This window comes from Selaginella moellendorffii, unplaced genomic scaffold (assembly GCF_000143415.4).
Source record: "Selaginella moellendorffii unplaced genomic scaffold, v1.0 SELMOscaffold_0, whole genome shotgun sequence".
In the NCBI taxonomy this organism is placed as follows: domain Eukaryota; kingdom Viridiplantae; phylum Streptophyta; class Lycopodiopsida; order Selaginellales; family Selaginellaceae; genus Selaginella; species Selaginella moellendorffii.
In genome coordinates this window covers 1,452,831-1,476,291 of record NW_003314261.1, presented here as the reverse complement: position 1 = coordinate 1,476,291, position 23,461 = coordinate 1,452,831, and the positions used below count along the sequence as shown (strand labels likewise).

The 23,461-nt window shown below is 41.9% G+C and overlaps 6 protein-coding genes across 9 annotated transcripts; 2 read left to right on the top strand and 4 right to left on the bottom strand.

Moving 5' to 3' along the window:
• Nucleotides 1-3,072: 3,072 nt before the first annotated feature.
• LOC112342025 (pentatricopeptide repeat-containing protein At3g09040, mitochondrial-like) lies at nucleotides 3,073-5,409 on the bottom strand. The gene has a single exon (XM_024663436.1). It carries the CDS (start codon nucleotides 5,407-5,409, stop codon nucleotides 3,073-3,075), a length of 2,337 nt encoding a protein of 778 aa, XP_024519204.1.
• Nucleotides 5,410-5,522: 113 nt separating this feature from the next.
• LOC9633553 (delta(12)-acyl-lipid-desaturase) lies at nucleotides 5,523-6,981 on the bottom strand. Its single transcript, XM_002960109.2, has one exon. It carries the CDS (start codon nucleotides 6,743-6,745, stop codon nucleotides 5,630-5,632), a length of 1,116 nt encoding a protein of 371 aa, XP_002960155.1. The 5' UTR covers nucleotides 6,746-6,981; the 3' UTR covers nucleotides 5,523-5,629.
• Nucleotides 6,982-7,124: 143 nt separating this feature from the next.
• On the bottom strand, nucleotides 7,125-9,835 carry LOC9663134 (coiled-coil domain-containing protein 113). Of its 3 annotated transcripts, XM_024671301.1 has the most exons (9): nucleotides 9,713-9,835; nucleotides 8,978-9,408; nucleotides 8,662-8,908; nucleotides 8,478-8,609; nucleotides 8,297-8,431; nucleotides 8,163-8,241; nucleotides 7,863-8,091; nucleotides 7,347-7,803; nucleotides 7,125-7,264 (listed from the first exon to the last, which is right to left on the bottom strand). In XM_024671301.1, exons 1-6 carry the CDS (start codon nucleotides 9,815-9,817, stop codon nucleotides 8,170-8,172), a joined length of 1,122 nt encoding a protein of 373 aa, XP_024527069.1. In that variant the 5' UTR covers nucleotides 9,818-9,835; the 3' UTR covers nucleotides 7,125-7,264; nucleotides 7,347-7,803; nucleotides 7,863-8,091; nucleotides 8,163-8,169. The 3 variants fall into 3 exon arrangements, with proteins under 3 accessions (XP_024527069.1, XP_024527062.1, XP_024527074.1); XM_024671294.1 differs by having other exon boundaries at nucleotides 7,125-7,803; XM_024671306.1 differs by having other exon boundaries at nucleotides 7,125-7,803; nucleotides 7,912-8,091.
• A 143-nt stretch (nucleotides 9,836-9,978) lies between these two features.
• LOC9633552 (uric acid degradation bifunctional protein TTL) lies at nucleotides 9,979-11,563 on the top strand. 2 transcript variants are annotated; one of them, XM_024674806.1, is made up of 6 exons: nucleotides 9,979-10,120; nucleotides 10,168-10,244; nucleotides 10,294-10,351; nucleotides 10,437-10,538; nucleotides 10,591-10,699; nucleotides 10,768-11,563. In XM_024674806.1, exons 1-6 carry the CDS (start codon nucleotides 9,989-9,991, stop codon nucleotides 11,391-11,393), a joined length of 1,104 nt encoding a protein of 367 aa, XP_024530574.1. In that variant the 5' UTR covers nucleotides 9,979-9,988; the 3' UTR covers nucleotides 11,394-11,563. The 2 variants fall into 2 exon arrangements, with proteins under 2 accessions (XP_024530574.1, XP_024530568.1); XM_024674800.1 differs by having other exon boundaries at nucleotides 10,294-10,354.
• Nucleotides 11,398-14,423, bottom strand: LOC9633551 (glutamyl-tRNA(Gln) amidotransferase subunit A). Its single transcript, XM_002960107.2, has 14 exons — nucleotides 14,194-14,423; nucleotides 13,921-14,140; nucleotides 13,798-13,874; nucleotides 13,529-13,741; nucleotides 13,245-13,472; nucleotides 13,097-13,179; nucleotides 12,942-13,042; nucleotides 12,767-12,890; nucleotides 12,565-12,719; nucleotides 12,378-12,514; nucleotides 12,141-12,311; nucleotides 11,870-12,094; nucleotides 11,565-11,801; nucleotides 11,398-11,509 (listed from the first exon to the last, which is right to left on the bottom strand). Exons 1-14 carry the CDS (start codon nucleotides 14,377-14,379, stop codon nucleotides 11,429-11,431), a joined length of 2,238 nt encoding a protein of 745 aa, XP_002960153.2. The 5' UTR covers nucleotides 14,380-14,423; the 3' UTR covers nucleotides 11,398-11,428.
• Nucleotides 14,424-14,691: 268 nt separating this feature from the next.
• Nucleotides 14,692-16,987, top strand: LOC9633550 (voltage-dependent calcium channel subunit alpha-2/delta-4). Its single transcript, XM_024677844.1, has 8 exons — nucleotides 14,692-14,876; nucleotides 14,936-15,110; nucleotides 15,160-15,328; nucleotides 15,375-15,635; nucleotides 15,688-15,849; nucleotides 15,898-16,231; nucleotides 16,287-16,450; nucleotides 16,507-16,987. The coding sequence occupies exons 1-8, from the start codon at nucleotides 14,729-14,731 to the stop codon at nucleotides 16,861-16,863; spliced, it is 1,770 nt and encodes a 589-aa protein (XP_024533612.1). The 5' UTR covers nucleotides 14,692-14,728; the 3' UTR covers nucleotides 16,864-16,987.
• The last annotated feature ends 6,474 nt before the right edge of the window (nucleotides 16,988-23,461 follow it).

Genomic DNA, 23,461 nt, shown 5'->3' with positions numbered 1-23,461 from the left:
TGAATAGTAAAATCAATGGTAGTCATGAAGATGTTGGATTTAAATGAGAAAGCATGAGATTTTTTACATTGTCATGAAAGCCAAGTGGGAAATATTCCTTGAGGGTTACATTATCCCATGAAATATTAATGGTGACTATCAAAAACTCTAATATATAGGTAGATGTAGATTTAGAGCCTTAGCATCATTACTACAATTTATTGATGGTGGTAACTCTAGATCAATATTGTTAAATATGTTGATGTTAAAAATCTTGAATAACATAATCATTATTTTTAGAAAGGGTGAAGAAACAAGAAAGGGGCATCTTAATAAGAAAAACTTTATTCAAGCCCATACAAAAAGTCAGAGTGGAATATTAGTTAGGTTACATAGTGATTTGGAGCATAACTTAAAAAAGCTATGGAAGTTGAATTGCCATCAGTTTTGCTTGCATACTAACATTTTACTCTAAATTAACAAATTGTTATTAGTTGAATAATATGTTGAGGTTATAAGTGGAGATTGCTCCAACATTAAATTTGATATAACTTTCATTGTCTAGAAATTAAACTAGTCTATAAATCTATTTTGGGTATACATACATACTAATCTCAAATGGCATAACAGATAAATATAAGTTTGCAATTTGATTCTTGTCATAGCCAATAATAATGAATATACTTCTAAGAGATGACAAATATATAACACTAGATTATAGAGCATATTTGTTGTGAATGTGATTTCAAGTATCAAATTATACTTTTCAACCAATCCTTACAGACATTCTCTCTTTATTGCCACAATAGTAAGATATCATTATTATTTTCTTTATAGTTCTCACTTAAGTTAATTAAGAAACTGATTAATATATGTGTTTTTAAATCAAATAAACATAAAGTAGAAAATCCTATATATGTCTTGTTGAGCATACTTAGCTCAGTTTGAGAAACTCAAACCATTGGTTTGCACTTACTAATATTAAGAACCCTTATGATATTGAGTTTAGACCTTTAATATTGCTACATGATAATTTACCATGTCTATAACACACCCTTGTTATCATGGCTCATGTGTTGGTCCTATTTTGGTTCTATATACTATGGTAAGTGTCTAAATTTTTTCAAGAGGCATATTTATGGAATGTAGAAAGTGTATTAAATCTCATGGTTTTGATCCTACACCATTCCATATTTAGTAAATTGTCAAGGTTGCCCTAAAGATTAACTTTTGAGATTGGGGTAAAGCCCAAAGCATGCATTCCTCAAAAGGGGGAGGTGGGTGTTATGGGTAGTTTCAAATGTATAATAGAGATAGTGGTTGAAAACATAGTTGCCCATTTGAGACATTAATTTAGCTCCTATTAGGCTGTGTCGCTCTTTGTTTTACGTCTAACTTAAGTCTAAGCCTAAGCTTCATATTGCTCTAGTTGGTGGGTACCCTCCTCCTCATGTTAAGCCATTGGTATGCCAAAATTGCATTTGTCTAACATTGTTTTGCATACATATGCTAAATATAAGGAGTTGGTGCTCATAAAGGATATTAAGTGCATACCAAACTTTTATTTTATAGGGCAATAGGCTTAAAAGTTTGGCTTTAAATTCAAGTGCACTATATTTGGTATCAAAATTATCTCAATGATTTCTATCCAACTTTTGTCGGAATTTTTAACTCTAGTTGCATACGTAAAGACTTTTGTAATAGATTCAAAGTGACATGTGTAGGATTAGTTAGATTGCATCATCCAATAAGAATCTTATATGCATATTCACTTATTGATAAATGTATATATGTAATTGATAAGATGGCAAAAAGAAATTGTACATGGTGCTAAAACCTCTAAACAAGCAAATCAAAAGGAGGAAACTCATTTTGAAAATGCTAAGGAAAAGGCTGAGGTTAAATCAAAAGAGGAAAAGCTTAAGGTTATAGTGCTATAGTGTATAGCTCAAGATATTGAGATTGAGAATTTGTAAGAAGTTTGTAAATTGAAGGAGAACAAAAAGAAAAAGAAAAAAGTTGATGCAACAAAATTAGCTAAACTTAAGAAACCAAACTCCTCTTCAAACTTTAAGGATGATAAAGTTTTATAATTGCCTCAAGCCCTTGAAACCACCTAATTTCAGAGGTATGTAAAACTATTAGGTTTTGGAAGACTAAGTCTATAATATGGAAAATTATTTCATAATAGTATATGTAGATGATCATATAAAAGTTGCATGTATGTTGTCCTTTCTCACTAATCAAACAAAAAGAAGATATAATTTTTTCCAATAGCTCTTCAAGCTTTTGAATGTATTGGAAATCCATATAAACTTTACAATATCTATGGGGAAAAAAAAAAGAAAATCAAAGAAATTCTAATGGTATATAGTTTCAATTCTTTATACATTTAAGACATTTTTATTTTCCAAATTTACTTAGTTATCAAATGTAAATATTTGTTTAGAAGCTAAAAAGTTAAATACATTCAAAGAAAGGTTCCATAATTTTCCAGGTGAATTCTTTTCGTGAAGAGGAGTTGGAGGAACTCTCATTGACAACACGCCATATGACAGTAGCATACTATTTATTGTTTTTTTCATTCACTTAGCTCTTTTATAGGTCCGTCCTGTATCCCTAATAACACAACGAGGCATTGTGGGTATCTTGACTTCTTATATTCAAACAAAAGATCATATAATCTACATTTACTTCTTGGGATAAAGCATTTAATGTGTGAATGAACATGAAAAATAAAAAAAGTGGTGATATATTACTTAATTAAATAGAATGAAAGCTTTTTTTGTCTTTTATCTTTCATTTGAAAAACAAATTTTATTTCTACCTTTTCATATGAAAAGAAAAAAAAAACCTTCTAAAAAAAAGGAAATAAACCTTTCAAATTTTGGCATAAAGAATCACATCAGACATCATGTGTGATATCAATAACAATGACCTATGCCATTGCTACTTTGAAAGCTGATGTTAATCAGTGATGCCAAATGAAGGACATTGGCCAGGTCTCCTACTTTCTTAAACATGTAATAATAGCCATGCTGAATAAAAAGTCGTCAGCAAGAGGAAACAAAGAAATTTATAATGTCCTCATAGTCATCTCTGGCATGCCTTACCAGCCAGAGCTTCTTTTCCCTCATAGAGATTTGCAAGCAGCACATAAGTAGCTGAGTTTCCAGGCTCCAGATCAAAGACACGCTCAGCCGCATATTGTCCCAGCTCAATGTTACGGTGGATCACACACGCTCCAAGCAGAGAGCCCCACTCTCCAACATCAGGAACAAAAGGCATGCAATTTATAAGGTCAATGGCCCTTTGAAACCGTCCCGCTCGTCCCAAAACATCCACCATTGCAGTGTAATGCTCCTTGATCGTCTTGAGCTTATGATCCATGGTTAACAAGCGGAAAAACTTCCAGCCCTCTTCAACCATACCTTTGAAGCTGCAAGCCTTGATGGTGGACACGAATATGATCTCGTCAGGCTCGATGCCCTCAGCTTCAAGGGCTCGGAAGAGATCCAGACACTCGCTACTGTAGCCATAGTTGCAAAATGTTCCAACCATTGTGCTCCATGAAACGAGGTCGTGCTTGGGGATGCGATCAAACAGCCTTTTAGCTCCATCAATATCCCCATCTTGCGAGAGCCCTGCAACGAGGCAATTGGAAGACGCTACATCCTGCGCGGGCATGGCATAGAACATTCGCTTGGCATCCTGGATATACCCATTTTGGGCATATGCCGCCACCATTGCATTGAGTGCCACGACACTATAGTCGGGCATCTTGTCGAACAAAACCTTTGCTTCCTCCACTCCCTTGTTTTGCGCAATCGCCCACACCATCGCCGTCCATGACACTATGTTTTTTTCAGGCATGGAGTTAAAGACTCGCTCCACTCCATCAAACTCCCCATTCGTGGCAAATCCCGACAGCATAATACTCCACGAGAACATGTCCCTCACGGGCATGGCATCAAACATGGCCTTGGCCTGTGGAACATTCCCGCTGTCGCAATAAGCCTGGATCATCGCGTTCCACGACACCAGGTTTCTCTCCAGCACAGAGTCAAACATTGACTTGGCGGTCTGGAGCTGACCGGCCTGCGCGTACCCGGCAATCATCGTCGTCCAGGAAACAACACTCCACACAGGCATCGCGTCAAACAGCTTCTTGGCGCGGTCAATGCTGGCCGGCGTGTAAGCCGCCAGCATTGTGTTCCAGACCACCACGTCCCTGTGTTCCAGCTGCTCAAACAGGAGCTCCGCCTCTTCCAAACGCCCGCCTGCCACGTAGGCCTGAATCATCGCATTGTGAGCAACCGGATCTCGGTCGGGCATGGAGTCGAAGATGGCGCGAGCTTCCGCCAGATGCCCATTCTGAGCATATGCCGACAGCATCCCGGTCCACGTGACCACGTTCCGCTGCGGCATCCGGTCAAACATTGACTTGACGGTCTCCAGGTCTCCGTCTAGGGAACACGCGCGGACCATAATATTCCACGACCAGAGGTCGCGTCGTGGCATGTGGCGGAACTCGCGGCTGGCCTCTTCCAAATGCCCGCTCGCGGCATACGCATTGATGATTGCGTTCCACGAGGCGACATCTTTGTCGGGCATGGAGTCAAACACTCTCTTTGCTTTTTGCAGTAGGCCCTTTTGAGCGTAGACCGTGATCATCGAGTTCCAGGACACGATGGTCCTCTCCGGCATCTCCGCAAAGAGCTTCTCAGATTCCTCCAGATTCCCTGCCTGGGCATATGCCGCGATCATAGCGCTCATGGTGATGACGTCCCACGCTGGCATCGTTTCAAACATTTTCTTTGCCGAGGCCACATCGCTACGGCGGACATACGCCGCGATCATAGTGTTCCACGACACAGCGTTTTGGAAAGGCATCTCGCGAAACAGCGTCATTGCGCTGGCAAGATCCCCATGCTCGGTATATCCCAACAGCATTGTCGTGTAAGTCACTGTGTTCCTTGCCGGCATCTTCTGAAAGAGCTCATTGGCGTCTCGCACGCGACCTTGCCGGGAGTAGGCCGCAATGATTCCATTCCACGACACCACATCTCTGTCTTCCATCTTATCGAACAAAGCGCGTGCGTCGTCAAGATGCCCTGCCTGGGCATATGCGGTAACGATGATATTCCACGAATACACATTAGGGTTCTCCATCTTGTCGAAGATGGTGCGCGCTTCCTCGGGGCTGCCGCATTTCCCGTACATGTCCATGAGCAGATTGTCGAGAAAGGCATCGTCCTTGAGCTGGCTTTTGAGAATCAAGGAGTGCAAGAGCCTGCCCTCTTTCAAATTCTTGGTGGCGATGCAAGTTTTGACAAGGTTGGCGTAGACACTTTGGATGTTGGCCTTGTCAACTTCCTTGAGCTTTAAACGCTGCTGGAGCTCTGCTACTCCTTGTAAACAAGAGGACATGAAGAAGAAGCTCTATCAATCATCTCACCTGTGATTGAAATACTCGGAACAAAATCTCAGGATCAAGATTTTCAGCTTAACAAGATCTTTCTAGGACCAAGATTTTCCGAATAGATCCAAAAGACAATTGGATTCTTTTAAGGATTTCTTTCAATGATCGATCCTTCTTGAGTAATCGATCACTTAAGCCTGTAGATAATCATAGATGATGGGCTCTTCTTCAAGAGCTCAAGCTGTTCTTGTACCACATGATCCCCTCTCCAGCGGCATCCGGCTCCACGAACACGCAATCCTTGTACTCCCTCCAGATCGCAACCAGGACTGGAGTTTTATCGCACAAGTAGTAGCGCCCAAGCACCGATCTCACAGCCGCGGTGGCCTCCTGGGCGTGATAGTGCGGCATGCTCGAGAAGAAATGGTGGACGACGTGAGTGTCGGTGATGTGGTGGAAGATCGTGTTGAGAATCCCATAATCCCTGTCCACCGTGACGAGCGCGCCGCGAATCCAATCCCACTCCGAGTCCGCGTAGTGCGGGAGCGCGACGTGAGTGTGCTGGAGGTACGTGATCGTCACGAGCCATGCATTGACGATCATGAGAGGGACGCCATAGACCTTGAGCAGCCACACGAATCCCGCGCTCCAGCCCAGGTAGATCAGCCCCGCGGACACCGCCAGCAAGCCCAGATCGCTGGCCACGATCTGGAGCTTCTCCCGCCGGTTGAAGATCGGGGAGTTTGGATCGAAGTGGCTGGCCAAGCGCGGGTACTTCCGGCCCGAGACGTTGAGGAGGAGATAGCTCGGCCAGCCGAGCGTGAGCATGAAGATGATGGAGAAGATCCGGCCGGGAGTGTGCTGGAGGAATGGCGTCAATGCGCTGAGGCCATCCTTCTCCTTGGGGACGAACACCTCGTCGCGATGGATGCTGCCATTGTTTGCGTGGTGGCGGGCGTGGCTGTACTTCCACGAGAAGAATGGGACGAGCAAGCACGAGTGGATCACGAATCCCACCGCGTTGTCCACGGCCGCGTAGTCGCTGAATGCGCGGTGGCCGCATTCGTGGGCGATGACCCACAATCCGGTAGCCACGCAGCCCTGCGCGATCCAGTAAGCCCCCCAGAGCATCCACTGGAAGATCCCCGGCGGCGCTACGATCTCCACGAACCTGGTGAGGTAGAAGAGGATCGCGACGCCCAGGAGGTCCGCCAGGAGGTACGCCGAGGATCGCAGCAGCGATCGCTGGAAGCAGTGCTTGGGCACGGCCTTTTTGATGTCGCCCAGCGAGAAAGGGGGCTTTCCGGTGGGGACTCGATCCAGGAGCTTGGCATCACACTCCATGGCGCTAGAGCCCTAGAAATCCCCTCCTGCGCGAAACAATCCGGGCGCCGCCCAGAAAAAGATCGAATTTGGAAAGAATGTGGGCTTGCTACCGCTACTGCTGCTGCTAGCGAATGATTGATCGATGGATCCACGCCACAGCCCCGGCGGTAGCACAGCCCTCTCTCTCCCCCCAACGCAATCGAATCGAAGAGCCCTAAAGGTACTGTCGGGGACAGAAGCCCATGATGGGCCGCGAACAAATAGAGCTCTCCAGTTGGATCCAACGGCTGTGGCGTGTAACTGTCCACCCAATAGCCCACTGCCACGTGCGCCATTCTTACACACCGCGTTTCTCGAGCAGATCTTTTTTCTACGAAAACGAGGATCACGGGGCGGCAAAGTAACTGTAGCAATTATTACACAAGAAACATCACTTGGGAAATATTTTTCTCTCTTCTACGTTCTTCATCGTTTTGTTTTTTACAATGTTAAAAGGTAGTACTTGGGTGATCATGATCAGAACTTTGATAGGCATTTCTGGAAGAACACAAAGATGACGAAGATTAAGAAAAGAGAGATTTTTCTTTTTTTTTTCTAGAAAATCCGCCTCTTTGCTTACCGAGAGGAACCAGCAGATGAGTATAACGATGAGGATCAAGCCGGTGAGCCCAGCAGCCGCTTGAACCCACCATCCGAAGCTCTTCTTGCCCGACAAGCTTTGATCGTGATCGTGGTCGTGAGAGTCGCGGTCATAGTAGCCTGGAGGAGCGTAGTACTCGAGACACTTCCGAGTCGTGCAGCAATTCGAGCCTGTGCAGTAGCCATTCTGGCCGCAGCAAGTGTCCGTGGAGCAGTCGGAGCTTCCCAGCGATGGATTGCATCTGGTTATCACCTGGCCGGCAACGAACACGAGCGAGGCCTGTGGTTTCTGGAAACTTACGAGCACTGTCAGCGACATGGCGGCGGCAACGATCGCTGGGAGTCGTCCTTTGCTGCTCATTCTTTTCCAGAGCGGCCTGAGCGAGTGCCTCGAGCTTTCTTGCGGCCCCTGGGGTGAAGATAATGTATAGATGTTCCTGGAACACACACCAGAGAAAGTAAGTCTTGGAGAACATCACTTGTTTCAATGATTTACCTGTAGGTCGAATAGAATGAAAGAAAAGCAAAGGTGCATATAGCTTTACCTCGGGAATCTTGTCACATAGTGGCAGCTGAGATCATCCTCGGTCCTCTGTCACATATCTTTCTTTGAATATAAACGTCAGTGGCAGAATCATTTCGTACAGCAACATCCACTTTGACAGAAGAAAGATGTCACGTAACAAGAGGAATTGTTTTACCATCGTCAACAGCAGGATTCGAACCTGCGAGGGTGAAACCCAACAGATTTCAATGTTGACATCTTTGCTAACGAGAAGGAAAAAAGAAATCTAACCTGAGTTTTAAGCTGAGACACCCTGCATGAACGCCAAGCTCTTCTCGAGTTCCTGAGACATAAGCGTCGCGACTTCCACCTGGGAACACAAATACTTGTTGTGTACAGGCGAGAAAGTTATGGAAAAAGCTTACTTTGACTTCCCATCTCCTAATATCCTTCCAGAGCTTCCCAGCTTTGTCTTGTGTCCGCATATAGTCCATAGCGGTTGGCTGAACAGGCCCGTCTTGGTCTTGGATAGCGGTTAACACAGCTTCGTGGAGCTTCATCTGAAAGGTGTTGCTTTAGAAAGAACAGGACTCGCAAAATACGTACTCTTTGAGATTTTTCTGTGACAATGTTGTCCTTGGCAGACTTTATAACCGGCACTCGATCCCGAAGGCAGTTCTTGAGCTCAATTCCTCTATCATATGCATTTGTTAGCTCCTTTTGAGTTTCATTCATAGCCTGGGAACCAGAAGCAAGTGCGGAAGAACACTATTCCAACATCCATACATACCTTCATAGAGCCCTTCATCACACTTTTGAGGCTTTGTATTCCATTATCTCGTTCCCTCGTACGACTATTAAGCTCGTGGTTTAGAATCTTGATCTGGTCGAAATCCACAACGTGCAGAATGTCCTTGAGGTCCTTCTTAGAGGCAAACTGAGTTTCAAGCTCCGTTATTTCTGCCTGTAAGCTGCTGTTCTTCGCTTTGATAGAGTTCCTGACCACCACCCGCTTTCGAAGCTTCTCTTCAATAAAACTGTAGCAAACAATTCAATCTTTAGAGTGGTTCTCGCTGAGAAAAGTTAGAAAAGATTCCAAATTTTACCTGAGAATGTCTTGTGAATACGACTTGTTAGCTGGATTGAGTTGCGCCAGCAGCAGAACATCTCTGTAAAAGTCGGACTTTTCCTTCCTTACTTCGGCGATGGCCATCTTTGCCTCCTTGAGTATCGCCCGGTAGTCATCAAGAACTCGTTCATTCTCACTGCGCATCTTGTCAAGGTGTTGCTCCAGGAACCGGCATTCTTCTTCAGCAATCTCACACTTCTCCTCCATGCTCATCGGTACTGGCGCCTCGGGTGCTACTGCTGGCCCCGCCGCCGCGGTAAACCTCACGGTACTTCTCGCGGAGCTCGGAGAGGAGCCTCTGGATGATAGGCTGCTCCGTGAAGTCGAGTCCGATCCATTATTTTCACGCTCCTCTGCGGCTTTCTCCAGGTGGAGTTCCATGCTTCCTTTCCAAGACACCACCACACGCTGCTCAAAAAACCACATTGAAGTTAGACATGATCAATCTCGAGGAAGAAACAAAAAAGAGAGAATAGATGATAAGCAGCTCTTCATACGTTTGCAAGCAAGCATTCTCAAGAAAAGATCATTGGAGAAAGAACTTTCGGCAGGAAATCCAAATCTCAAACGCAAGATCATTACATAGATAGAATAGATGATAAGCAGCTCGTTTCACGTTTGCAACCAAGCATTCTCAAGACAAGATCATTGGAGCAAGAGATGTAGGGCAGGAAATCGGCATTTACTTCTCCCAAATCTCAAGATCACTTACCGCAAGGTGTTCCGTGAGCATCGTGTTCTCTACCCGGACCAGATCCTGGCGCATCTGGAGCGCCTTCAGCTCCCTGATCCTCTCCTCCACCTCGAGATTGTCCATCTTTAGCGATTCCGCACACTGATTTTTCCCTCCTAGGGTTTATAGCCAAACAGTTTAAAAACGAAGAACCTTTAACCCGCTGGCGCCAATACCGACGCGACACGTGTCATTCTGGTATCTAGCAAAATATGTGAAAACCTAAACCCTCGAAATTTTGGCTAGGCTGTCGCGATGCATTTCTCCGAGAGCGATTGGATCGCGTGCTGCGGCAGCTCCAAATTCGCCAAGGAGATGGCCAAGGTCGGGCCTTTCAAGAATCTCGCCGAGGCGATCGAGATGTCGCGGCAGATATGGTGGAATCAGGTCTGTGCTCGATCCTTTGGGCGAGATCTTGAGGATTATCAGCGCAGGTGGATGTTCCTGGATGGCTGGAAGCTTTTGGAGCTCATCCAAGGATTGGAGCGCTCAGCAGCAAGTCCACAACAGAGTAATGCGTGAAATTTCTTTCTTATCCCTTTTATTTGTATCTTTTTTAGCTGGTGTGCCGAGGAGCAAGCTACAGCACTGAGCAGTGCAAATGATCGAGCACTCAAGGTAGTGAGAATCTTTCTTCTTTTTCTATCTTTTTTCTTCGTATCCTTTGTTGGCTAGCTTGATAGGGACTTATATGACGTTCTAGGATCTAGCCGAGTGGAATCGGCTCTACGAATCAAAATTTGGCTTCGTGTTCCTTGTCTGTGCAACTGGAAAGAGTAGCTCGGAAATTTTGCAGCTTCTCAAGGTGTGCTATTCTTTCCTTGATCTTTGCTTTGAGCTTTGTTTTACTTCTCAAGGGACGAATCACAAATAGACCCTTGGTTGAGCTCCAAGTTGCTGCAAACGAACAACAAAAGATCACAGAACTACGGTTGTCAAAGCTCGTCTCACAGAACACTGCTCCTGGTAATGTACTAGTCTTTTATCTTTTCTCGAGAACCAGATCCAGCTAGAGATTTGCCTCTTGTTTCTAGGCGGTGACGAGAACACTTCCAAGTTGAGCCTTTCGGAGCAGAGACTTGATCATGAAAAACCTCTCGGCTCTCCTCTAAGCCGCGAAGAATCTGGTACTTTTCGGACTGGTAACATAGATTTTTGTTTCTTCGTTTCGCTTCGAGTGTCGTACCACATTCTCTTAACTAAACTCGCCGTGCCTGTTCCTATAGGTGACGCAAAAGCTGACGGACGGCTCAGCAAGATCGAAGCTCACGTCTCTGGTCAGCAGCCGCAACCATCTCTCCGCCCCCCAATCACAACGCACGTCTTGGACGTTTCGCTGGGAAGACCAGCTGCCGGCTTGGAAATCTCGCTGGAGCGTCTCGAGGACACGTCTTGGATGCCGCTGGGAACATCGGTGACAAACCAGGATGGGCGCTCGGGTCCTCTAATGCAAGCCTCGGAGCGAGTCGCCGCTGGAGTTTACAGGCTGACTTTCAACACTGGCAAGTATCTCTCCTCCACGGCGAGCAGCGCCGGCGCTGGGCCATTCTATCCTTACGTTTGCATCATCTTTGACATCAAGCCGCCACAGGAGTTCCAGCACTTTCACGTCCCTTTGCTGCTGTCGCCCTTCAGCTTCACGACTTACCGAGGAAGCTGAGAGCTTGGGAGAACTTTGTTCTCGTTCATACAAAACTATGGCTTGACATTGTCGACCGGTGGGCGCTGGAGGTGATGCTTTGTGACTTTCTGGAAGGCCATTGCCAGTGCCAAAACCTGTGAAGCTCTCACGATATAAATAAATGGTCTCTGGAAAGATCTGTTTGCTTACCTCCGAGTCGCCGTATGGTCGGGCATAGATCCCCGCGGTCACTGTGGTTCTCCGCCGAGTTCCTTCCGGCGGTGGATTTTGAATGCTTTTCAAGCCGGCTGGGATGATGGCCACTGGCATTCCCACGAGATTGCCCACGGCAACTTTCTCCCAGTCTGTAGCGTTTCCTACAAATGCGTCGATGCCTTTCAGCGCTTCTAGCACCTCGGAGATGAGCTTGTGACGTGCTCGCTGTGCCTGCGAAAGTTCATACGTTAGAAGCTACAACAAGAAAACGAGAAGAACGAAGGGGAGTTCTTGTCTACCTGGATGTAATCGACTGCCGAGATGAGACGCGCTCGTCGGAGCTCAACTGGCCACTGATCCTGTGCTTCGTACGCGTCGTCCAGGCCAGCGCGCTGCCAGTGATCGAAATGTGCCAGCATATCGACATCCATGGTGAAGTTCAGAATCTGCTGCGCGGAGTCGACGCTGTATTTTAGATCGAATGGTACCATCTTCACACCTTGCTCTTTTAAGATACGCACCACCTGGGAAACATAGAAAGTTTTTAACGAAACGCTTTGGAACACTTACTTCCATCTCTGCATCCGGCAAATAGCCGACAGTCAGCTTCTTCACATCAATCGAGAACGGATCCTTTAGCTTGATGTTCTTCGAGGAGAGATCGCGAGGATCTTTTCCACGTAGTACATCTAGCACGATAGTACAATCCTCGATGCTTCTACTAAACGGACCGATCTTATCCTGCCAAACACCAACTTAGAATACCGAAAACAAAAAAAACATACACACACAAGCACGTATACTTACCAGGCTCTCTGATAGGCTCATAATTTGCCATCGGCTCACCATTCCGAATGTTGGCCTGAAGGCCGTCACTCCAGTTCGAGCAGCAGGATAAGATATTGAGCCTGCTGTCTCCGATCCAATAGCAAAAGGAATGGTTCCTGCAAAGCAAAAAAAACTAAAACCAGCAAAATCACCGAACTCAACGAACCAGCAGATGTGGCCGCGGCAGGTCCGCAAGAAGATCCAGTTGAAAATTCCTCAATATTCCAGGGATTTCTTGTCCGACCTCCAAACCAGACATCGTCGTAAGCAAGGGAACCAGTAGCCAGTTTCGCTATTAGCACAGCTCCAGCCTCTTTGAGTCTGCCAAAACTCTTTGCTTTAACAGCAATGCAAGACTGATCACAAACCTGGTATAAACAAATGCTTCCTCGTTGAAGAACTGGTCCTTAAAACTTGTGCTTCCCCAAGTGGTTCTGTACCCTGGAACCGCAATTATGTCCTTCAAACCATAAGGAATTCCGTGCAATGGTCCTGCCAACGAGTTAGTTAACTATTTCTTCCATGCGCAAAAGAACTGCTAACCCAGATAAGTTCCTTGCTGTAGTAGTTTGTCAGCCGCTAACGCTTGCTCTTGTGCTAGCTCCTCTGTATATGTTACAACAGCTTTGAGAGTACTGTCATACCTGTGTAGCAAAAGAAACTTCATTGTCTAGCCTTCGTAGAAGAGTTCGGATTACCTCTTCAGGCGTTCAGAAAAAACTTTCACAAGTTCCACTGAGGTCACCTTCTTGCTCTTGAGGAGTGCCCCGAGCTCGAGAATCTTGTACAAAAAGAAAAGAAAACACGCTGTTAGATGGAAACCAGAACATTCTTGCAAGAACTTACGGTCATGAAAGCGAGGTCCTCGTCTGTAGAAGGCCGAGTAATGCCTGCAGCAAGTGAAGGGTAGGAAAACTTCGTGTCCGGACCCGTAAAGTCTGCCTCGTTCATACTTGGATCAAAGACTAGCACGGGGGCATTCGTTAGTCCGCCATCCGGATAACCAACCTGGTTCCTATTCTTTTGAAAGCCAGGAATGTTCAAGGCTTTGGCTCCTTCGGCCATTTCTTGCCTCTGTGCCGTAGAACCAGTTAACGTTAGCCAGAAAATAAAAGATATTGATTCCCAACCTTTGTAACGTTGAAAAAGTCGGCATCTGTGAGTTTGAGAGCGCTTAAAACAGCCTCAGCATCCAGCGAGACATCGGAGGATAAACCACTTTCCGGATCAACGCTTCCCAATACATTATCTATCAGATGCATCATTCCGTTTCCAACACGTACGTTTGCCACGATAACAGCAGCATTTCCAATGCTTGCATGGCCAGTCTCATTCTTAACGAGCTGAGAATCAGAAGCAACACTTACTCCAACCACAAAAGCAAAGGAAAAATCCATACCTTTTCCACAGAGTCTCCGAGAAAGTGAAGAAATGACTCCTTTGCAGAACTATCCAGTGACAAATTACCATCGACCACTGAAAGAAGAGTTGAGCATGAGAAAGGACGAAAAGAAAACACCACCGTGATTTAGAAGCAACTTGTTGAGGCTTGTAGAAGAGAGGAGCTGATCGAGAGACAAACAACGATTCACGTTGTAGTGGTTTGTAACGCACGGAAGAAGCCTTTTGTGCAAAACACTCTCGAAAGCACTATCTGTTGGTGCAAAGAGAGTGAGGCACTTCTCATGGTCGGACATAAAATCCCTGAGCTTCGCTCTCTCAATTGCCTGCCTCAAAATTCTCTGCCAAGAACAAATTTTGTGAGCCGATGATGCAAAAGAAAGAACCACCTTACCAGGTTGGAATACTCGGAGATCTCCGAGAAGATTGTAGGAGCGCCCGCCGCCTTGAGATTGCGCGTGAGATTGGCGATGAACCCAGACGCTGCGGCTGTCACTGCCAGGACGAAAACCAGCACATTTGAGGCAAATCGAGGACTAATCAGGAATTCAACGCAGCGCTGCTTTGGCGAGCGATCCATTGGCGACACTGTAGCGATTGACTGACCTAAACAGCATCAAAGAAGAGAAAAGAAATGTGGCCTCACTTGTTTTGTCCGCCGCCCTAGGGCTCATTTCCCGCCATTTATAAGGTACAAGTGGAGCAGTAATAATAGAAAGATTATTAGAGTAAGCATATTCGAGAATCTCTTAACTTAGACACGGAATATGCACTGTCGTTTAAAAACTTTGCTGATTTTGTCGGTCCTGTTTCTTCATTAATGGCATTAAATTCGGGTCTCCTTCACTCGCTTAATTCCTTGCCTTCGAGTTCTAACAGGCAGAAAGGATGTTCTTCAAACAATCACACATGAGATGAAAGATTGAGCAATGGTTCTTCTTTCCAGATTAGTTTTTGTGGCACTTTTGTACCTTCATGCGCATTCCCTGGGCGACATTGAAGCCGTGCTGGATGAAGCAGCGTTCCAGGTACAAGAGATTGCTAGGCAGGCCATTTCAAATCGGGAGAATGCTTGCGGTATAGTAAAGAGCTGCACAAGAATGCTAGTATTATTGATTGATCGTTTCTCGTCTCAGGATCTCTATCCCAATGTACAATCGAAAATTGCTCAAGGCACACTTGTAGACCGCAGTCCAGGGATGAGATCCAATCTCTCTCGTGCGTCAATGTGGGTCATAATCTAGATTGCTCCACTCCGACTAATGGGACATGCCAGAGCTTGAGCGTCTCGAGCAAGAGATCATACATTAGGTTCTCTCCATTTTTGATCTGTCACAGAACTTCTTTGGGGTTTTCACAGGCTCTCACCATCGGCATTGGAGAGTGACACTGATGTTAAGATTGCTATCTGTGCCCAAAAGTCCCTGGATCGTAAACTTCAACTCGCATGGAAAAGCACCAGCAAAGTCTGTCATGGCTGGGTTTTTTTTGGAGGCGCCGAAGGATACTTGTACATCTATCCAGGCAGGGTAAGCTCCATGATTTTATTTAATCTCCATCTGTACTATGGTTTAGGACTATACCGACGATCATCAATGCAAAGTCTATGATCCAAGGAAAAGGCCATGGTATGTGCATGCCTTGGCGGTGGTGAAATCACTCTACATTGTTTTAGACACATCGTCGTCCATGAGCATTTCCATCGGCCCTTTGTCATCTCAAAGCCGCCTAGCAGTGGCCAAGGGGATTCTGGACGAGCTTCTCGACACTCTTACCAATGGGGACCAAGTAATTGTGTCAGATATGAATGGAGGCAAACCATTTGGAGGAAAACCAGTAAGTATCTCATCCTATTATTTATTAATTTCTATGAGTTTTCATTTTCCAGGTCTCGGTTTCACTTGAGGGCTTGGAGACATCCTTCGATCATGCTGGAATCTCAGCTCTCAAAAACGCAATAAGCAATGCAAGAGCGGACAAATTACAAACCGATATTAAGAAAGCATTCGTCGGGGCTCTTGACTTCTTCAACTCAAGCTCAAACTTGAATGTACGTAAACTCGAGCTCTTTCGTTAGTTAATTGCAACAATTTTCCAGGTTATACTCCTCTTAACAGATGGCCAATTTGCCAACCATGTCAACCTGACGGATTTAGATCCAATCTTCAAGCAGCTTAACGAGAAAAACGTTGTCGTTTTCGTGTACAGGATTGGTTTCTACATTTCCAACGATGAAACTTTCCAGAGAATGCAATTCAGCCTCAACATAAGCTTCGAAGCAGTAAAAGATGAAACCAATCCTCTCATGAAGATACGCAGCTACTTGGACTATTTAGCTTGGCTCCGTTTTAGCAGTGTCAACAGAAAGCCAGTGTGGGTGCCATTATATGCTGATTCAGGTGGTCGCAATGTTACAAGCTCGATCTTGCCAGGTAAAAAGAAAACCACGAAAACGGTGTTTCTGGGTATTGTAACTTTGTTTTCTAGCTTTTGATGCCACCCAACGATTGATCGGAGTTGCCTGCATCGATATTGTCACCGACGATCTCATCAACAGCTTGGGTCTTGCAGTCGTTCAAGAGGCTGTCTCTAAGAGAAGCCCGGGTCCATCTCTAGAGCAAAAACCTCTCACATTGAAAAGTTCTCACCCAGTAAGCTTTGACAATCTTCCAGAGAATGATCTTATTTATAATCCTTTGTTTCACAGGTTCTAGAGGCAACCACAGGGTGTGATTTTGCTGGTTCGCTGACTCCAATCTGTCCAAGACAGGAGTTCTCCACACCAATGGCTGACTTTATATGTTGCGGAGCAAACTGTTCTAGCAGTAACGTCACTGCGACTTCTTCTTTGGGAAAGCATTACAGGATTGGCGAGACAATTGGTATTGTTGTAGGATCCATGGCTGCTCTAGCTGTTGCTCTTGCTGGGATTTACTATGCTTGCTGGCGAACAAAGCCGTGCCCGGATCCAACTCAAGGATTGGAGGAACAAAACGGGGACGATTGGGTGATCCCGTCACGAAGGATAAAAGCTAGATCGGGACGAGGAGCTACCACCTCTTGATCCCTTCATGAAGGATAACGGGATGAGGAGTTACCACCTCTTGATCTCATCAAGGTTGCTAAGATTTAAAGATTTGTTTAAATTTATTTTCATAAAACAAATGTTACAAGATTGATTTGTGTAATGCCTACAATCTCATTTGCATTTAAAAAGGTGATGAGTGGAAACAACTCCCCCCACCAGTATATCACTGGAATTATGTTGACAAAGTTAAAGGTAAAAAATTCCTGGCCTCTTATGGAATATATGCCATTTATAGTAGTGTAGTTTGGCAAGAGAGGCAAAAAATAGATTTTTGGAACTTTTTGGTTTGCTTAAGCAAATCTAGGACTGGGATATACCTAGAATATACTTGAATATTCTAGGATTTTCTACAATTTAACGGTTCTTATTCATTTAGATTAATTTTGTATTTATAATTTATAAACTTTCTTAAACACTTCTTAGTATATTCTATTTTATTCTACCATCTAATTGGTTGATATGCAATAAAATTAATCTTGTGTTTATAAATTATAAATATGTTTATAATTATAAACTTTTATTTGATCATAAGTAGGAATAACACTACTATTAAGCAAACCAAACATTGCTACATGCAATGCATAACAAATTATTAAATCATAGAGATAAAACCTATCTTCTATGACCTGTCTGTGCTAAGAAGAAAAGCTAGTGAGAAATTCTTAATTAACTAAGATTAGAAGAATTGACATATGGTGCCAAGATTGCACAAATGCACATAAATAAATTCACATGCAAACAGAAGGATTGCCAATGTTATCAAGGTTAAGTTGGATCCAATTGTTAAGTTAGTTAACTTACTTGGTTAAGTTGGATTAACTTATATATATAGAAGATCCATCGTGCAATTCTTGGTGAGTGATGTTAAATCTTTTATTTACTTACATAGACAAGAAAAAACTTTTTAAGCATGCATAAGTTAAAGAAATCATTTTTTTGCAACTTGAAACTGATTGCTATGGTCTTATAATAGTTTTGGCAACAAGAAGTAAAGATATCATTGTACAACTTTTATAATGGAAAATTATGGGAATTGGGCATGAAAAGAATTCAGCTCTAGTGTGGATTAAATGGTCTGTGCTAGGAATATTTGATCACATTATAATCTATATAAAAAACTATATAATGTACGAGATCTAGAAAACTATTTGGATAATCATTTTAAACAATGTCTCAGTGAATAAATTTCTATGCATTGCATGTAATAATGTTTGGTTTGCTTAATAGTAGTGTTATTCTTACTTATTAATCCAATCAATTAAATAAGTTTTATAATTATAAGCATGTTTTTAATTTATAAACACATGATTAATCTTATTGCATATCAACCATTAGATGGTAGAATAAAATAAAATATACTAAGAAATGCTTAAGAAATTTTATAAATTATAAATAAGTGTATAATTTATAAATACAAGATTAATTTAAATGAATAATAACTGTTAGATGGTAGAATATCCTAGAATATCCAAGAATATTCTAGGTATATTCACTACCATCTCAGTCCCTGCTTAAGCAAACCAAAAATAATTCCAAACTATACATTATTTGTGTACAGTTTCTCATTCTTTGGACATTCCTTACACACTTCTCGTACAATTCCAAAAGCTGTAATTTCTAGTTGACTACCATAAAACATGAAAGAAGCAGAAAAAAAAAGTTCCATATATATTTTAAAGCTTTTTTCTCACTATTGAAGGATATCCAGAGGAGATTAATACTTGTTTTCTTATATAATCATATGGTTATTTTTCACTCTATATAGTTTTCACATAATTTTTTACATACAAAAGTTACCACATGGATAACCATACACTAATTTGCATTTAACATAAAAAAAACCATAAAATCCAAAATTCACATTAGTAGGCTTATTGTATATAACTGGGATAGTGATCACCAACACTTGGCTTGTTACATCTTGGCTAGTTGAGCAATCAACTAGGAGTATAGCTACACTACTCTTCTTGTGTTAAAACTTTTTATAAATATAAACATCACTACACTATGATACACCTATTTTGGTCACATATATTAGCTAGGACTTTCATAGTATGTGGAAAAGGAGGGGATGTCATTTGTAATATAGCAGTAAACATTGAGTAAGTTTAATGGATAAAATCATAACTGTTAGATTAAAAAATATTCTAGAATATGCTTGAATATTTGGAGTTTTGATACGACAATGAAGTTGACTTAGTGAAAAAAATTACAAGAATATAAACGAAAATTAATGATATATTCTTTATATAAGGCTTCTATCTTGTAATAATTTTCTTATACACTTAAGAAATGAGTAATTTCTTTATTTATGGGTTTTTAATTATATGTCTTATGTCCTTTACTAAATCTCAACTTGATCCATGTACAAAAGATTCAGATTGTATTTCAGGTCATCACTGCAAAGATTCTAATTGTGTTAAAAACAAAAAATGTTTTCCAGGTATGGTTTACTTTATCATATAAATTCATAATTATAATATCGAGGATGCTATCTTAAGACTTTCTAATGGTAAAAGACGAAAAATAAAGGATATTTCTATAGGAGATAAGGTCTGTAATATTATTGACCTTGGTCACTTAATCTTAATTTTAACTATTGTAATTAGGTTTCAATTTGAAATAGAGATGGCAAGCTGATATCATAAAGATATTGTGGCTTATGATGAATTTATCCATATTAATACTGAGAATAATAAGAGTATTGACTTATCCACATTGTATTTCATACCAACTAAAAGTAAGAATTCTTAATTACTATTCTAATACTCTATTTTAGATTCAAAATCAATATTTTATAAATATGTAAATGATATTACTTTAGCTGATATATTATTAGCTTTGGATGAGCAACCAGGGGATTTATTACCTCACAATATAACAGGTAAATACACGTAACATTTTTTTACTTTTAATGTACTTGTTTTACAGAGATTAATATTATAAAAAAGTATGGCCTTTACAATCCAGTTACATTATCAGGTGATTTAATTATAAATGATATTGTAGTATGAACTCATAGTGACTGGTTTTTAGATGGTATATTTGGATATTTAAAATTAAGTTATTTATTACTTGATGTGTATCATATTGTATTATTCCCTATTCAACTCTTATATAGGAATTCAACTATAGATATTTATTTGCAAATATACAGCTTTATAACAAGCAATGACACCATGATTAATAACATTCGTTCTGTTATGGTAACTACAGTTTTATGGATGTTCATTTGGAAAAAGAAATACTGAAAATAAAGAAATTAAATATAAATAATATAATATATAATTATTATAATGTAATTAATAAAGTAAAATTAAAGACTCCTCTCTAAGGGATTTTAGTATTCTCTATACTTTTCTTGCTAATAATTTTCTGTACCATATAGTAATGCTGTGAGGAAAAATTAATTTATATTTATCAATTCTTAAAATCATATGTAACTCATTCTTACTAAATAATCTTAAATTTGAAAGTATATAAGGATAATATTCTTGTGGCATTTTGAATCTTGCTTCATTGTCTTAGATTTTTTTATATATACTACTTAACTACAAGTTTCTAAAATAAAATTCTAGACAACATAAAGATGGAGGTAATAAAAATATATTTCCTAAGCTGTCATATTCAATCAATCAATTATGCCAAATATAATGCTCAGCTTTTGCTCTTGGGTGAGCCATCTCTCACTAGAATTTTCCTATACAAGAGTCATCAACCATCTATTGTTCCAAAGATCTCAACCATAGTATATAATCTTTTTTATAGTCAGAATTTATATTTGTATTGAGTTTTTTTTTTCTAAATACTCTTGAATGGGATTAATTGTTGCTTGAGCACAAGGATTAAAGAAAGATATCATTGAGATTCTATACAAACTATGATTTACTAGGAATAATAATCTTGAGTACTCCATTAATTATAAATATTAAGCACAATTTATGTGTGTATAGAATGGAATACATATTTATTTAGCCTAAAAACCCTAGCTTTTATACAGTGGTCCAAATTGAAACCAATTTAATAATTATCAAAATCCACTATGTTAATATTAGTATATAGCATTGTAGCTTTACATCTAGACCTTAGATCATCCCCTCCTTTAGAAAAATTAGAAGGTAGTTAGAGTCTCTTGGTTGATAGGCCAAAATCTTGAGCAACATTAGAAAGAGGTATTAGTGGATGTATAAATTTACTCCTAATCCTTCTGTATGAAATGTTTAAGCCATTGCACATGCATAACTTTTAGAAGATAGGTTTATTGAATGTAGTGTCAAGCCTTATAAACTTGTAGTCAAACTTACTACAATACTCAATATAATCCTTTTTACTAAGCAAGAAGCCCCTTAAATAAACCATATACTATAAAATTTGGAAAATAAACCAATATTAAATCATCCACTTTGTACTCTATAAATAGATGATGATAAGAGTTATAGTATAGTTATTGTCCCACTTATATGCAACCCTAAGTGTTCAGTAAACTCTACTTGAACTAGTGGAAGAATACTTATGAAGTATTGATCCCATAACTTAGCATCAATAGCTCATGATAATACAAATCTAAACTCAACTCTATTGACAATATCATATTATATCATATAAAATTTTATATAATGAAGCACCAATGAAAATTTATACCCCAATAACATATACATATTTGTCGCGAATATAACTTCAGGTATCGAAAGTTATCTATCGGCCAATCCTTACAGACACTCTTTCCTTACTGCTACAATGGCAAGAGGTCAGTATTGCTGATTCCCTTTATCAGCCCCTCATGTTCAAGTGTTAGTTTACTGAGCTTAGCACCTGTACTTAGCCAGATGGACATAAGGTAGGAACTCCTATGTGTTTCTAGCTGAGCATACTCGGCCTGGCTGTAGCGCATGTGATCATGGGATGAGATTTGGATATACTGTCACCATGGATCCTTGGAACCTTGGGGGATAAATGGGGATAAAATAGCCACTAAGGGCTCTCTCATCAAGCAATTGCCCCTTTTCCAGTTGGCTTAAGGGGAGAGAGATAAGGTGCGCTACAGTTGTATCGGAGCAAATAGCACGGGTTCGATTCCCATTGATTAGTGGCTACTTAAAAAGTATAATATACCCTTGAGCAAGGTATATTCTTACCCCTAAATTTGAAATCGTACGTATTAGGCATCCATGTGTACGTCCTTCCTCTTGTGTGGAGTATCCATGGACGAAGGTATCCACCGTGGGACTGCGGTATGGGTGGATGACTAATTGCCTCACATGGAATAGCTGGTCTACACAATGGAAGCCCTACATTTGAAATTGCACGTATGCCTCACATGGAATAGCTGGTCTACACAATGGAAGCCCTAAATTTGAAATCGCACGTATTAAACATCCATGCGTACGTCCTTCCTCTTGTGTGGAGTATCCACGGACGAAGGTATCCACCGTGGGACTGCGGTACGGGTGGATGACTAATTGCCTCACATGGAATAGCTGGTCTACACAATGGAAGGATTGGTAGATTGAGTGCGAAAATGGAGGTGTTGGTTCCCCTTGGCTAAGTAGGGGTTGTTAGTCAATAGTCAATGAGAACATTGACATCTCTGAAGGGGGGGGTGAGTATAAAACATGTGATCATGGGATGAGATTTGGATATACTGTCACCGTGGATTTTTGGAACCTTGGGGGATAAATGGGGATAAAATAGCCACTAAAGGCTTTCTCATCAAACAATTGCCCCTTTTCCAGTTGGCTTAAGGGGAGAGAGATAAGGTGCGCTACATTGGCTCTTAGTTCTCTTTTGCTCTGTCTTGCACTGGCTTGACAAGAACCCTCATATATTGAGATTGGTCCCTCAATATCACTGATGATAGCTTACTGTGTTTGCCAAACACCCTTGCTATCATGCCCTTTGTGTTAGTCTCATTCCAGTCCCAAATACTATTTATGGAAAGTGTCTAGATTTGCTCATTTGGCATATCTACGGAATGTAGAGATTGTCCTGAACACAATGGTGTTCGTCCCGTATCCAAATTTGCATTCTAGCACCATTCCATATTTAGTAAGTTTCAAGCTTGTTCCAGAGACTAACTCCTGATACTAAGGGAGGCTTGGGGTGAAAGCCCAAAGCGTGTGTTCCTTAAGGTGGGGGGGGGGGATATGGGGGGTTCCAAATGTATAGTAGGGTGTAAGCCACAAATTTTTCCTTTCCAATTTGCCAGCTTACCTCGTCTATCCAGCCAACTCTGCCTTGGCTTGTGCTAAGTTCCCTTGCCAAGGTTCTCGCATATGGTACCAGCTCCTACTTGGTCCTACTTGGTTTCAGCTACTCACTGCATGAGCAACGGAGTGTTAGCCATCCATTTACAGATTCCCAAATCTCTCCCAATCCCCCTCCCCGGGTTAGACTGGACTTAAGGTTCGGCTACACTCCCCGCAGGCACAAGTAGCCAAGCACACCAAGCCTCCAGATTCCTAACACCCCTTGGTACCACAAGACTTGATCATGGGATCCTCTAAATCCCAAGCCTTGGGTGCAACACTTGCTTCGGGACGTCGGGGCGAAACACCGTGGCCTAATGGCCCGGTAT